Raw genomic sequence first — 14,294 nt, 5'->3', positions numbered from 1 at the left:
CTTCCTCTTCCTGGCGACACGGCGACACAGCCCCACACTCTTCCCCGGCGACACAACAAAGGAAAGAGGGGTTGAGCGTGGGGCTGTGTCGCCGAGGAAGAGAGAGGGACGGTGGCGCGGGGCTGTGTCGCCGGGGAAGAGTGTGGGGCTGTGTCGCCGTGTCGCCAGGAAGAGGAAGAGACGGGGAGAAAAGGGAAAACGGAAGGAGAAGGGGAAAGGAAAAGGAAAAAAAAAAAGGAAAAAGGTTATTAAGGGTAAAATTAGAATTTTTTTTATAAAAAAGGTTAAAAATAAAAATAATTTTTTATTGAGGTTAAAATTGGGAATAACCCTATTTTGAGGGTTATGTGATCAAATTTCCCATGGAGAAATGGTTGTTAATTTGTGTGTTCCTCCTCTCCTCCTGATTTTGATGCTTATCAGAAGATAATAGAAGATTCTAAGAAGTTGTTGGCGCATTCTTTATCTGTACAAGACTTTGCCTTTTCTTCGGCTTCTTCTCAAACAAACCCACCTCAAATCGTTATCCATCCCCTTCACAGTTTTCATAATTCACCAATGGAGTCCAAAGGAACAGTCTGTGTGACAGGTGCAGGCGGCTATGTAGCTTCTTGGCTAGTCAAACTCCTTCTCTCCAATGGATACACCGTTCACGGAACCCTCAGAGATCCTCGTAATCTCTTTCTCACTTTCTCTATTGTGATGATGAAGTTTCCAACCCACCAACTGTTTGATTAAATGTTGTTTGCTTCGTTTTCTGATGTTGGTTTATCTTTTCAGCTTCCTAACTCCTAAATCCTCTCTTTCTCTTTCTCCTTTGCAGAAGATGAGAAGAATGCGCATTTGAAGAATCTAGAGAATGCACAAGATAATCTTAAGCTCTTCAAAGCACACCTGTTTGATTATGAATCTATTGCTGCAGCCATTAATGGTTGCAGTGGAGTGTTTCATGTTGCTAGTCCTGTTCCTCCCGGCTCTGTTCCAAATCCAGAGGCAAACATAATAATACTTTTAACTTCTTCTTCTTCAAATTTAATTGATGTTGTTGTTGTTGACACTTGACATGATATTGCTGTATGTACAGGTAGAGTTAGTGGAAACAGCGGTTAAGGGCACGCTAAACGTACTGAAGGCTTCAGTTGAAGCAAATGTTAAACGAGTCTTGTTTGTATCTTCTGTAGCTGCTGTCTTGATGAGCCCTAGTGTGGGTAAGGGTGGTCAAGTAGTGGATGAAACTTGTTGGTCTGACAAGGAGTTCTGTCGAAAGACCAATGTAATGGACATAATTGAAGCATGTTTGTATTATCTTCTTATTCACATTCTTTGTGATTGATAGTTGTTGAACCCTTTCTTGCACTAGAATTGGTACTGTCTGTCAAAAACAGAAGCAGAAATGGAGGCTCTGGAATTTGCAAAGAGAAATGGTCTCGACCTTGTAACTGTATGCCCTAGCATTGTTTTGGGTCCGAAGCTGCAGTCTTCTATAAATGCTAGCAGTTTGATTCTCATCAAGTTATTGAGAGGTACCTGAATTAATAAAAAGGGAAGTTTGGCCATTTTTTTTTTGTGGGATTTCAAATCTCATATTTGTTTCATAATATATATATATATATAGGAGAATTAGTAAAAGGAGCAGATAATGTGATCCGTATGTTAGTAGATGTTCGTGATCTTGCTCAGGCACTTGTGATTGTGTATGAGAAGCCCGAATCGGAGGGAAGGTACATATGCACTGGTCATTCAATCTGGGCAAAGGATCTGGTTGAGATGCTGAAAAACATTTACCCAGACAGCAAATATCCTGAGAAGTGAGATTTGTTTTTGTCTTATAGTTTGCTGTTGGGATGGGGTTGCATCAATCATCACAGTTTCCTGTCTTGTTTTCTTCAATAACAGGTTCATTGAAAAGGATGGAGAAGAGAAGAAGATAAGTTCAGAAAAACTGCAGAAGCTGGGATGGACTTTCAGGCCTTTGGAAGAAACAGTTGTTGATTCTGTCGAGAGCTATAAAGGATATGGAATCCTTGATTAAACTGTGATTGTGTATTGACGACAAATCGACGAACAGATAACGTGAGAATTTCATCATTAGTCTTGTTGAATTATAGATCAAATAACAGTGGTATGATTCCCAAATAAGAAGTAGTTTTATATTTAGGGGTCCCATTGTGTGCAAATAAAAGAGTACAAAATGTTGGTTACTTTCTTGGTGCCATAATTTGATGCTTGTTATTGCTGTCCCCAAATAGATTCTCTTGTTCTTCTTCTTCTTATTTTTTTTTTTACGAAACTTGATAGCAGACCTCAAAGTCATTGTGAATTCGAGATATTTAATCTTTTCGACAAAACTCTTGTCACTTAGTACTACAGTTAGTTCAATTTTAATTTTCCAGTGATTTTGATTTTAAATATTGGTACTGAGAATCAGCCATTCTAAGGTAAATATTTCATTTTGTTTGTTTTAATTTAAGAACATAGTATGTGGGACAGGGCAGTCTCCAAGTTTACCCCAGCCATTGCCTGCCAGGCTGCCACTGCCACTCACATTTCTGCTCTATATTATTATTATTTATTAAGTTTAAAACTAAAAAACGCGCAAATAAATTTAAATTTAAATGATGTGGAATAATAATAATTAAAGAGGTGGTAGAAAGTTAAATTAAATTGCTAATTAACTTTACTGTTTCCTTAATTGGAGACAAACTCAAAATCTGGCTTTCACTATCTGGTCCCTATAAAACGGCTAAATTCCAAACATTTTGCCTTCCAACTTATAGAATATTCAAACCAATCCCTAATTACTGTGTTTTTGTTTAAACTCCCCAGTTTGTTAAAATTCATTTTTTTAATTAAAGTATTAACATATATAATTAAAATTTATACTAACTATATAAAAAACTGTAAATATTCACTTTGGATGCAAAACATTACTTGTGAAGTTTGTAGGATTTGTCTATTAATAAGGAGATTTAATTATTCAATCTTTTATTGTTAGAGTGCATTTTTATGGAATTTGGTATTGATAATCAGGTCACTCCTAACACCATTATCGAAATTAAAGGTCAAAATCTAATGGGAAAAGATTTGGTCTTCAACATTTTCCACACATATGATTGGTTTCTTTATTTAGTTTTAATATATATAAATTACAGCAAATCTATAACCACTTATGAAGCTATCTTATTTTTAGTATATATATATTTATTGTCCCTATAAACATTAAAATATAATTAAGCATGTTTATACATGAAAGCATGAATAGTTTCTAAGTTGTGAATAAATCAATCAAATTAGTTTAATCAAAATCTTTGATTTAGAACAAAATAACAAGTCTAAAATTATTTAAATAATAACTTTGAAATTGTATACATAAATAGCTGAATTGTCAAATCAAGGCCAAATGTGATTTCGAAAATGAGGATCCAAGGGAATTTGGGAAATAAGTTTAGGATCATCTTGGTTGAAAAAAAAGTTTGAGAAGATAGAAGAAAGAGATTTTACAGTTATTCATATTATGTCACTTAATTATTATTATTATTTTTTATTTCTCCTCAGACATATTATTTTAAATGTCATTATTTTGGTCTCTAAACAAATAAAATACCAGTATCACTAATTTAACTACCGAATTTCAATAAATTGAACGTTATAATTAATCGATTCTCTAAAATTCAGTCAAAACTCTGAATTTCAGTAGCTAACTTAGTAAACGAATATTTATTTATTTATTATAAATGACACATATAAATAATAAGTTAATGACGCTTGAAACCGTTAAAACATAAGTTAGGTATATTTTAATGATAAAGAGTCTTAAATCGTGAGTTTTAAAAAAAATAATCTAAAATTTCGATTGATCAAATAAAGAACCGAATTGATTTTATGTTAAAAACAAAATTCAAAAAATTTATTAATAAATATTATTTTTATATTGAAATAAATAATAGTATGAAAATTAAAAAAGAAAAGAAAATTATTGATATTATTATAAAGAATATGTAAATAAAATATATAATTAGTTAAAATTAATAAAAAGAAAAGAAAATCAAATATAAAGAGATGAGAGGGTGGGAGGATAGTAGGACCCATGTCTACTCTGTCCAAGCTGTCATCTTCCATTTTGGAAATGAGAGAGAAAATGAGAAATCTCGTATAATCTCTCTCTCTATCTCTCCCCTTTCCTTAAGCCAATGTCATTTTCTTCTCTTTCTCTCTCTCTTGTTAATCTCCGTTTTCCAGTTTCAATTTCGGAATTCAGAACCCAAAATCTTTCCTTTGGATGAATGAATCTTCTTCTATGTAAAGTTGTATATTGAAGTTTCCACTTTTTTTTTTCCGTTTTTCCCGCAAAATCCTTTCATGCTCCGTTGTGTATAGCTAGCTAAGCTAAGCTAATCGGGGTGTGTCTTCTCTTCCCTTTTTGACTTGCGTACTTTTTTTCAACACAGTTCTTCTAGGGTTTTATGATTTTTCTCTTCTCTTCTCTTTCCGTAGTTAGTCGCTTTAATCATGGGGGGATGTGATCGTGAAAGTCTGTTGCCTCGATCACTCTGCTTCTAGATCACTTTTATTTCAAAAACAAGGCCAAACTTTTCCCCTTTCCTTGGAATCCGATGATTCTCACTTTTAACTTATCTTCCTCATCATGATCGTCGTCAGACTCTTCTAGGGTTTTTCTTCTGAATCCGCCTTCTTCTCTCTACCCTTTAATTTCCACGACTGAAGTTTCTTAACCCTTCTTCTTCTGCTGCTGCTTCTTCTTCTTATGGCTTATCAACAGTCACCTATTCCTGGTCCGAGTTCTGGATCGAGTTCGAGTTCAGGGCTTCAGTATTTGAACTCTCCGTTTGGAGATACGACCTACACCAAGGTCTTTGTTGGAGGACTCGCGTGGGAGACGCAGAGCGAGACGATGCATCGTTATTTCGAACAGTTCGGTGAGATTCTGGAGGCGGTTGTCATCACCGATAAGAACACCGGCCGATCTAAAGGCTATGGTTTTGTGAGTTTTTTCCTTTTCTTTTCTTTTTGTTCATTTGATTCCGTTAGGTTCAAATATTATTTGTTTATACTATTGTGTTGATCCAGTTCATGCTTTCTTCCTTAAAACTTCCATTTAGTTTTCAATCAATGAGTAGATTGTATTAAGCATATATTACTTCATTTTTGTAAATTCAGATGCGATCATATATTTCTTTTTATCAGTATACCCTAGTTTTAGAAAACCCCAAAGAAAATGACAAATTGGATTTACATTTGAATGAGTTGGAGTCTCTTGTTATAAATAGGTGACTTTCCGAGACCCGGAATCTGCTAGAAGAGCTTGTGTTGATGCAGCTCCAATTATTGATGGTAGACGAGCCAATTGCAATCTTGCTTCTCTTGGGAGACCCAGACCTACCTTGAATTTCGGTAACACGCAAACAACTGCAAATGGGTTATGTTTATTTTTTCATAATTAGATGAAGATGAGATAGTTTGGTGTTATTGGTTATAGGAAGACCTAGATTTTCAAGTCCTTATAATTTGGGAAGGGCGCCAGCAGGTGTTAGAGGAGGAGGAGGTGGGGGCTTTGTCAGAGGTTTAGGTTATCAGCAGCAACAACAACCAGTTTCATTTAGCAGCAACTATCAACAAGGATTGAATATGTATCATCCTCCCTATGGTTATGGCTATGGCTATGGGTTAGTAACACGATTTAAAAAAAATAAAAAAACTTTTATGCTAGGCGTGTAAAAGATTCTTGAGATTCTGATTTATTTGTGCAGGTATGCAGCTTATAATCCTGAATACATCTATCCACAGGTTCGTTCAGTTCATTAACTTCTTTAGCTTCTGATTCTTAACTGGCGGTTGTTGTTGTTGCTGCTGCTGCTGCTAATGTAAAGTATCCTTAATCTGGCCAGGGTGGTGGTGGCAGTTACAGCAGCAGCAACAACAACAGCCCTTACATAGGGGTGGGGGCAGGGGGTCAACAACAGTATGTACAGATGATATATGGGTTGGGGGGAGCAGTTAACCAGCCATCATCAATCTACACTTATAATAATAATAATAATAACCAAAGTATTATTCCTGGTGGTGGTGGTCAAGGGTATTATAATACAGTTCAAGGTTATAGCATTCCTCCTCCTCACCAGGTTTTGCAATATGGAGTAGGAGGAACAAGTCTTAATGCTTCATCATCATTGGTACCAACACCCTATCATCATCCCACAGGCAAATTCTCTCTTCTTTCTTAAATTCTCATTTCTATTTTGATTAATTGAATGAATGAATGGATGCGAATGTATAGCAGCAGCTGCAGGTATCCTCCCAGCACAAGTGCAATTGATGGTCCCTCCTCCTCCTAGTCATCATTCTCCCAGTACTCAGTTCGTTCAACAACAAGCTAACAACAACACTTCTGACAAGAACAGCAGCAGCAGCGACGGGTGAGAACTCTCTTATCGTGGTGGGGACTGGTGAGTGATCGAAATTCTTCTGTGCATAGTTTATATGTTTAACTTTTATATATGAGATTGTTCTATATAAGTGATTTGTTTGTTTGTTTACTTAGATTGCAGCAGTAGCAGCAGCAGCAGGACTAAGATTTATCAGGGTACTGCTACTACTACTAGCACACTCTTCTCTTGAGTGGCTGGCTGACTGGCATGCTCTGATATTTATTTAGCCTTGCAACTAAAATTCACTTTGCTTTCTAAAGGTATGAAACTGTGTCATCATTATATCTTCTTTCTTTCTTTCAAACAATGATTATTAAAAAAAATCTGTGGTTGGTAAATCAGTGTTATTTCTCGTGTGGTGACATGCAGGAATAAAAGATTATATATATATATATTATATAGGGGAAGTCTCGAGGGAAGATGTGAGGATGATATGGCTCTCTCCTTTCGGTTCCTTCATTATTACCACCACCATTATTACCATTCATATCTATTCTGTGTATAGTTTCCAAGTGTCATGGCTAATTGATCTTCATCATTGTCGTGTTGTCGTCCTCATAGTGAAATGGGTGAAGGGATAGGTTCCCAGCTACCCACATTAGGAATAATAAGAAGGTAAGTTTTATGTATGTATGTAAATAGGAATGGATGGAGGAACATTTGATTCTTTCAGGAATGGTAACTGGTATCTGTAGATAAATTTGTAATCCAGTTTATCATGTCCTTCCTTCTCTCATGTCATTTGTACATATAATAATAACATCAACACTTTTCAGTTAATTCTGTCATTTGGGTGATTTCTGGACTTATCTCAAAAGAGAAATGATTAGGTGAGGGAATTTGGTAAGGGAATTTGGTGAGGGAATGATGTGGCATAATCTTATTCGCTGAAAAAATCAAATAATTTCTCTCTTTTATCTCTTTCCTCCCACTTTTACATTTTCTAACCAATGAAGGTAAAGCCACATCATTCCCTCACTAAATTCCCTTACTCTATCACTCCTCATCTCAAAATATGAGACAAAGCCCAAACTCCTCTCATCTTGTAATTATTTTAAATATTCATTATCATTATTCTTATTTTTTTTTAGTTTTGTTTTTGTATTTATTTAGTATATGTGATTAATCATTCTTTTTGTTTTAAGCAAATTATTTGGAGGACCTTTAATTATTTTAATTGTTCTTTTTTTTCAACTTTTAGAAGTCACGAATACAAGACTTTTAAAAAATTTATGCTTTTTTTTAACATTTTGGTTAAACATAACGAGTTAGGCTTAAAATATTATTTTTTTTATATATTATCTTTAATCATTATTTTTTATATTTAGGGTAAATTATCTGGACGATATTTTAATTATTTTGATCGTTCACTATTAGATCTTAAATTAATTTTTAAAACAAATCATCTTCAACTTTTAAAAAATTCACTCAATAGTCCTTCCATCAACTTTTTAATTAAACCTAATGGTTTAAACTTAAAATATTATTTTTTATATATTATCTTTAATAATTATTTTTTTATATATATATATATATAATTATTAAATCGATTATATATATAATATTATATATTTTATTATTATTATTATTAATTTTTATATTTATATAATTATTAAATCTTTTATATAATATATAGATAAAATATATATTATTTATTAATATCTAAATCTATATACAATAAAATTTAAATAATTTATACTATATATATATATATATATTATTTTTAATCATTATTTTATATATAATATTTATATAATAGATATTTTAAAAAATAATGTGAAGGGTTAAAAGTAATTAAGTAGATGTAAGGTTACTTTACTTTTAGCTTTCAAACTATTGGTTAAAATTTATATTACATAAATTTATATATATATATATATTAATGATTAAAAATAATATATATAAATTATTTTTAAACTTTTTGTATAAATATAAATACAGATATAGATAAAAATAAATAATATATATATATATATTATCTATATATATGAAAGAATTTAATAATTATATTATTATATAAAAATTAATGATATATATATATAATCATTTAATAATTATATATATATATATATATATATATATATAAATATAAAAAATAATGATTAAAGATAATATATAAAAAAAACTATTTTAAACTTAAACCGTTATATTTAACCAAAACTCATTCGGCCTAAATCCGGTATCATATAAGTCATATTGTTTCTACTTTTTTGGGAAAACCGGTCTTGAGTATCTAGGCATGGTTTATCGTTTAAATACAGGCCGACTGTACTTGTGATGGTTCCCAAGAATCCAATATGAACACTTAAGTCGGAGTTGCCACGGTTCTATGAAAGCGGGCTGGCTAAGTTCGGGCCGTTTTTTTTTATCGTAGGGGAGGGATTGTGAGACTTTTCTAAAAGTTGAAGGGACGATTTATTTTAAAAAATAATTTGATGGTTAAAAGTAAATAATTGGAGTAATTAGAGAACCGTATATGTAATTTGCCCTCGTATATATATATATATATATATATATATATATATATATATATATATATATATATATATATATATATATATATATATATATATATATATATATATATATATATATATAATTATTAAATAGCTTATATATATAATATTATATATTTTTTTATCATTAATTTTTATGTTTATATAATTTTTTTTATATATATATAAATAATATATATTATTTATTTTTATCCATACATATATATCCAATCATTTCTTTACGAAAGAGGAAGAAGGAAGCCACGATTTCAACGTGGTTACGGAGTGAGTTATGATTGAAATGAGATTCCATTGTAACGCGTTCTCGAACTAATAATTAGAAATAGATAAAAATAAATAATATATATATATATTATCTATATATATAAAAGAGATTTAATAATTATATAAATATATAAATTAATGATAAAAGATAATATTATATATATAAGCTATTTAATAATTATATATATATAAATATAAAAATAATGATTAAAAAGAATATATATATATATATATATATATATATATATATAAATTATTTTAAGTTTAATCCATTATGTTTAACCAAAAAGTTAACGGAAGTGTTATTGGTAACTTTTCAAAAAGTTGAATGACCGATTTGTTTTAGATAAACAGAATAATTAGAGATCGCTTAGATAGTTTACTCTTTTGTTCTTTTATTTTTTAAATGTGGGATAAGGTTTTAAAACTCAATAATACAATTGATTTATGTAAAACAAAAGCAAAGAAATACTCAAATTGTTAAGTTACTTGGATCAGACTCTATTATATGGAGTGTTTCAATTTGTTTTACTTATAAGTATTATAATTATTTTTTATTTTAATTTTCTTAATTTGAAGGTTTTTTCAAAACTTAAAATAATAAAGGATTAAAATTAACATTAAATATAACATATTCACATATATATATATATATATATAAAATATAAAAAAAATTGACAAAAATTATTATTATGTACACCAAATACATATCTTTTTAATATATACAATTTCTTTGCCTTTAACCCTTATTTTAAATTTAATCAATCTCTTAATAAATAAATTATAAAGAGCTATAATTGTGGGAAAATATAAAGGATTAAAATCAAGCATCACATTAGATAATGTGTATCTATTAAAAAAAAAATTATACAATTTAAATACTATTATATATATATATATTTAAATAATTAATTTATATTTAAAATTAATAAAAAAATTTAAATACAACGATAAATCATAAATAAATCATAAACGCTAAAAAAAAATAAAAAAAATAAGAAAAGAATACAAACACGAGTCACAAATAATATATAATAATAATATATAGGTTATCGAGCTCGTAAAATATTATTCGATATAAAAATTGTAATAAAAATCGAGCTCGTAGCCCTTTGATTGTTTGTAGTGTGTTTGAGCGAGGGCTGGAAGAGAGGCGGGGGGTTCAAATGGACACCAACCACAGCAAATCACCAATTCAAGAACCGTCGAAGCCCTTAGAAATTAAACTCCAAAATCCCAACTCTTCTTCCGAACCCACCGCTACTCAATCCGTCGCTCCGGCAACCGCCGCTCCAGTAACCGGCGCTCCGGCAGCCGTCAACAATTCCAAGGACATTCCTACCACAGCCGCCAAAGCAGCGCCGCCACCTTCCACATCCGACGCCGTCGATACTGTCTTTATTCCCTCCTATTCCAGTAAGCATCTCGTTCCTTTCTATTCCTTCGTCACTTTTTTTCTTTAAAGATCTAGAAGAGGAATCTCGCTAGTTATTATTAATCAGTGGTGGGTGCACTTTCTTCGTCTGTTAAAAGTAGTTTAATATTTTACAGGGTGGTTTTCGTGGAATGGAATTCACGATTGTGAGACTCGATTTCTCCCTGAGTTTTTCGATGGGAAATCACCTTCGAAGAACCCTAGGGTTTACAAGTACTATAGGAACTCAATTATCACTAGGTACAGAGAGAATTCGACGGCTAAGATTAGTTTCACAGAGGCTAGGAAATCGATTATTGGAGATGTAGGATCTGTCCGTAGAGTGTTTGATTTCTTAGAAGCTTGGGGTTTGATCAACTATAATGGCTCAACATCGAAAATTCCCTTAAAATGGGATGAAAAGGAGACTAAATCATCCACAGCTTCTAATTCCTCTAACCATGTCAATGAACAAGCTGCTAATCCTGATTTCATCGCCACAAAGAAGAGACTGTGCAGTGGATGCAAGTCTGTTTGCAGCATTGCCTGCTTTGTCAGCGACAAGGTATCGATTCTTATTCGTTCATTCCTTCAGCATAAGAACAAAAGGTTTCCTTATTGTCTTTTGGATAATTTTCTTTGATTTGTGGATGGACAGTTTGGTTTGACTTTATGTGCGAGGTGTTACGTGCGCGGAAATTATCGGGTTGGTGTGTCTTCTTCGGATTTTAAAAGGGTTGAAATCAACGAAGAGATAAAGGCTGATTGGACCGATAAGGAAACTCTGCATCTTCTAGAAGCTGCTATGCATTATGGCGACGATTGGAAGAAGATTTCTGAGCATGTTGGTGGAGGTAGAAGCGAGAGGGAATGTGTCAATCGCTTTATCAAGCTTCCTTTTGGAGAGCAATTTGTCGCGGGTCATCCTGATTCTGTCGATGACGATGCTGATGTCATTGAGGACGAGAGTCCTGCGAAAAGGATGCGATTCAACCCACTGGCTGATGCAAGCAACCCGATTATGGCTCAGGTGGGTAGTGGGTGTTTGATTATTGAGTGTTTATATTGACATATATTTGACCTTGAATGTTGTTTTCTTGATCTCAGGCTGCTTTTTTATCAGCAATTGTTGGTGTAAATGTGGCTGAAACAACTGCTCAGTCTGCCATTGCAGCTTTGTCTAAAGAAGTTAATGAGAAAGGTATGGGGTTGGTTTATAATAATAATGAACAAGAAGTCAATAACACACGATTTCCATTTTATTTATTGGTTTATTTATTACATCCACTGAAGGTTGTTTAAAAGCAATGGCGTGTATTGAGAGGGATGAACGAGATATGGAGAGAGCAATCAGTCACATTACGAATGTACAGGTGCTGCACATTTCATTCCAAAATCATCTTCATCGTTGTCATTCACTGACTATTATTGGTTTTGCAGATGAAGGAGATTCAAGAGAAGATATTGAAATTCGAGGAAGTTGATTTGCAAATGGAGAAAGAGTGGCAACAGTTGCATCAAATGAAAAACCTTCTTTTTGCTGATCAGCTCACACTTATTTTTAATAAACCAGCCACAACAACAACAACTAAGATTGCTACGACGAATAATGATGTTGTTACTGTCACTGCTGCTGCTGCAAACAATGGAGGAGGAGAAAGCAGCAGCAGCACAAAGGAGGAGGAAGAGGAGGAGATCAATGCTGCTTAAGAATGGTTTGTTTGGTGATATCAGAACAAATGTTAATTATATAACTTTATGTTAGTTGTAACTTGGAATGCAATTTCTGAACCACCATATGTATTACTTAAAGACTCAGAAGAATGTCTTAAATCATTTTTTATATATAACAACAAGAATGGAGAGTTGAGATAGATAGCAAAACAGTTGTTATTTTGATCATGTCTCAGATAAACCTGAAAGATGCAATCGCCTGCAAATGTTAACAACATGTGAGGAAGAAGAAGCCAAAGAGAGTAAGTAATCATGGAGATTGTGAAGTTACCTGTTCGATTTTGGAACCATATTTTTCTGAATCCTCTTCAAGATACTGCTCCAGATAAGGAAAAATACAATTTCAGATCAAACACGAGAAAGTAATAGAAAGATTGGTTAGACTTACCTGTCCAGTAACCGTGTATAATCTGTTGTACCAACCATTATTAGCAACCCCTAAAACGGAAATTAAATGCCTCCGACTTTCACCTGGATTTTGTAGTGTGTACTCGATGTAATACAATCCTGCATACGGGCAGAGACACAGATGTGGGTGTAAATTGACGAACTACTAATGAACTAAAGCAATCGACTGACTGACTGCCTAACCGTTGGAGGATTTACTGTCTATGAGCTTTGCAGACACACCAGGCGGCCTTTGCCAGCTTCTATCGAGTCCACCAACCTGAGAAGTCCAAATGGTAAGGAACGGACTAGTAGTGGCTAATTAAGTTAGAGGTTGAAGAAACTAACCAGACTCTCTGCAAATTCATATACTTTTCCAAAAGATTCAACCCTTGTAAAATCAGCTCCTAGCCCAGTGATAACTACACTTACTGTTTGTTTGTTCCCCACAATGAAGAATGAATGAATGAATTCAGTATATGCATATATAGAATCTATCAAACAACAACAGTTAATTGAATTAATTACCATTTGAACCAGAAGATTCTTGAGGGACAAACGCTGTCACTGAATTAATTCCATTGCTATCTCCGGCTCCCACTTGCCAATCTACAGTTAGAGCAGAGCCCAATTGGCATTCAACAAACGAAAAAGCATGTTACTAAAGAGAAGATGATGATGAAACTACCGAACCTTGCGGAATCATTATCTTGTACTTGTTTAAATCATCAGAGTATAAGCGGAAATCGGAAGCTGAAATAGAAGACAGACAGACGGAAGTGAGCACAATTTCAACGAAAAGACGAGGTTGGAATGAACAAGTTAGTTAAAAGACCTGTATCGACCGCCCAGGCAAGCGGAGGAAGGGAAAGAAGTGCAGGAAATGAAAATGCTGCAAAGAGAGCTTCTCTCCTTGAACCTTGGAATTGAATTCGTGAATTTTGATTCTGGTTGTTGTTGGTGGTGGTGCGGAGACAAGAGCGGCAAAGTGAGTGGATTAGCTTGGAATTGGAGCTACTTGAGAACCGTGGAGGTGGAGGAGATGCTGCAGTGATGGCGACGGGGTGAAGTCCAAGAGGTGGAAGAAACTGGTGTATATGCAAACATGAAAGAGGCGCCATTGCATGCCACTTCCTCCTTAAGGGTTTTCTTCTCTATAGTATATATTATACTATAGACTAGAAGAAGAGGCGAATATTGATTGGCTGTTATGTGGTTCTTCTGCCTCTGATACTTTCTTCCCTTCACCATTGGCTCATAATTATTTAATCAAAACTACTAGTAGTAGTCTATTAAGATATAATAATCAAACATCTTAATAAAAATCTTTTAACAAATATTCACACTGTTAGTATATAATCAATCTATATTTTCTACAGTTATGAGCCGTCTAGATCTCAACCCGGTTTATTTGGCGAATTTCGATTCCGTGGTAAGTTACTTTTATACCACACAAGTAAATTAGAATTGTACGAATTTAATGTATTAATTGTATAAAACTTTTTAAAAGTTGGTTAAAAAATTACTCGAATT

At 33.1% G+C, this 14,294-nt stretch overlaps 4 protein-coding genes across 11 annotated transcripts; 3 read left to right on the top strand and 1 right to left on the bottom strand.

Annotated features, from left to right (window-relative positions):
- The first annotated feature begins 397 nt into the window (after positions 1-397).
- LOC124930851 (cinnamoyl-CoA reductase 1-like) lies at positions 398-2,201 on the top strand. Its single transcript, XM_047471214.1, has 6 exons — positions 398-673; positions 824-993; positions 1,085-1,273; positions 1,361-1,523; positions 1,616-1,808; positions 1,897-2,201. The coding sequence occupies exons 1-6, from the start codon at positions 559-561 to the stop codon at positions 2,030-2,032; spliced, it is 966 nt and encodes a 321-aa protein (XP_047327170.1). The 5' UTR covers positions 398-558; the 3' UTR covers positions 2,033-2,201.
- A 1,972-nt stretch (positions 2,202-4,173) lies between these two features.
- LOC124932831 (probable RNA-binding protein ARP1) lies at positions 4,174-7,243 on the top strand. 8 transcript variants are annotated; one of them, XM_047473518.1, is made up of 8 exons: positions 4,174-5,002; positions 5,289-5,412; positions 5,498-5,684; positions 5,769-5,805; positions 6,141-6,219; positions 6,308-6,464; positions 6,560-6,706; positions 6,816-7,243. In XM_047473518.1, the coding sequence occupies exons 1-6, from the start codon at positions 4,766-4,768 to the stop codon at positions 6,436-6,438; spliced, it is 795 nt and encodes a 264-aa protein (XP_047329474.1). In that variant the 5' UTR covers positions 4,174-4,765; the 3' UTR covers positions 6,439-6,464; positions 6,560-6,706; positions 6,816-7,243. The 8 variants fall into 8 exon arrangements, with proteins under 8 accessions (XP_047329474.1, XP_047329473.1, XP_047329472.1 ...); XM_047473517.1 differs by having other exon boundaries at positions 6,302-6,464; XM_047473516.1 differs by having other exon boundaries at positions 6,299-6,464.
- A 3,098-nt stretch (positions 7,244-10,341) lies between these two features.
- On the top strand, positions 10,342-12,515 carry LOC124931482 (SWI/SNF complex subunit SWI3B). The gene is made up of 6 exons (XM_047471958.1): positions 10,342-10,642; positions 10,778-11,205; positions 11,299-11,670; positions 11,748-11,841; positions 11,934-12,013; positions 12,081-12,515. Exons 1-6 carry the CDS (start codon positions 10,393-10,395, stop codon positions 12,348-12,350), a joined length of 1,494 nt encoding a protein of 497 aa, XP_047327914.1. The 5' UTR covers positions 10,342-10,392; the 3' UTR covers positions 12,351-12,515.
- LOC124928958 (psbP domain-containing protein 3, chloroplastic) lies at positions 12,465-13,882 on the bottom strand. The gene is made up of 8 exons (XM_047469213.1): positions 13,597-13,882; positions 13,455-13,514; positions 13,290-13,412; positions 13,110-13,192; positions 12,966-13,041; positions 12,763-12,881; positions 12,646-12,690; positions 12,465-12,573 (listed from the first exon to the last, which is right to left on the bottom strand). The coding sequence occupies exons 1-8, from the start codon at positions 13,880-13,882 to the stop codon at positions 12,547-12,549; spliced, it is 819 nt and encodes a 272-aa protein (XP_047325169.1). The 3' UTR covers positions 12,465-12,546.
- Positions 13,883-14,294: the final 412 nt, after the last annotated feature.

The sequence above is a fragment of the Impatiens glandulifera genome, chromosome 3, assembly GCF_907164915.1.
Source record: "Impatiens glandulifera chromosome 3, dImpGla2.1, whole genome shotgun sequence".
NCBI lineage: Eukaryota > Viridiplantae > Streptophyta > Magnoliopsida > Ericales > Balsaminaceae > Impatiens > Impatiens glandulifera.
The sequence above is the reverse complement of the archived record's forward strand: the minus strand, read 5'-3'. Positions and strand labels throughout refer to the sequence as shown.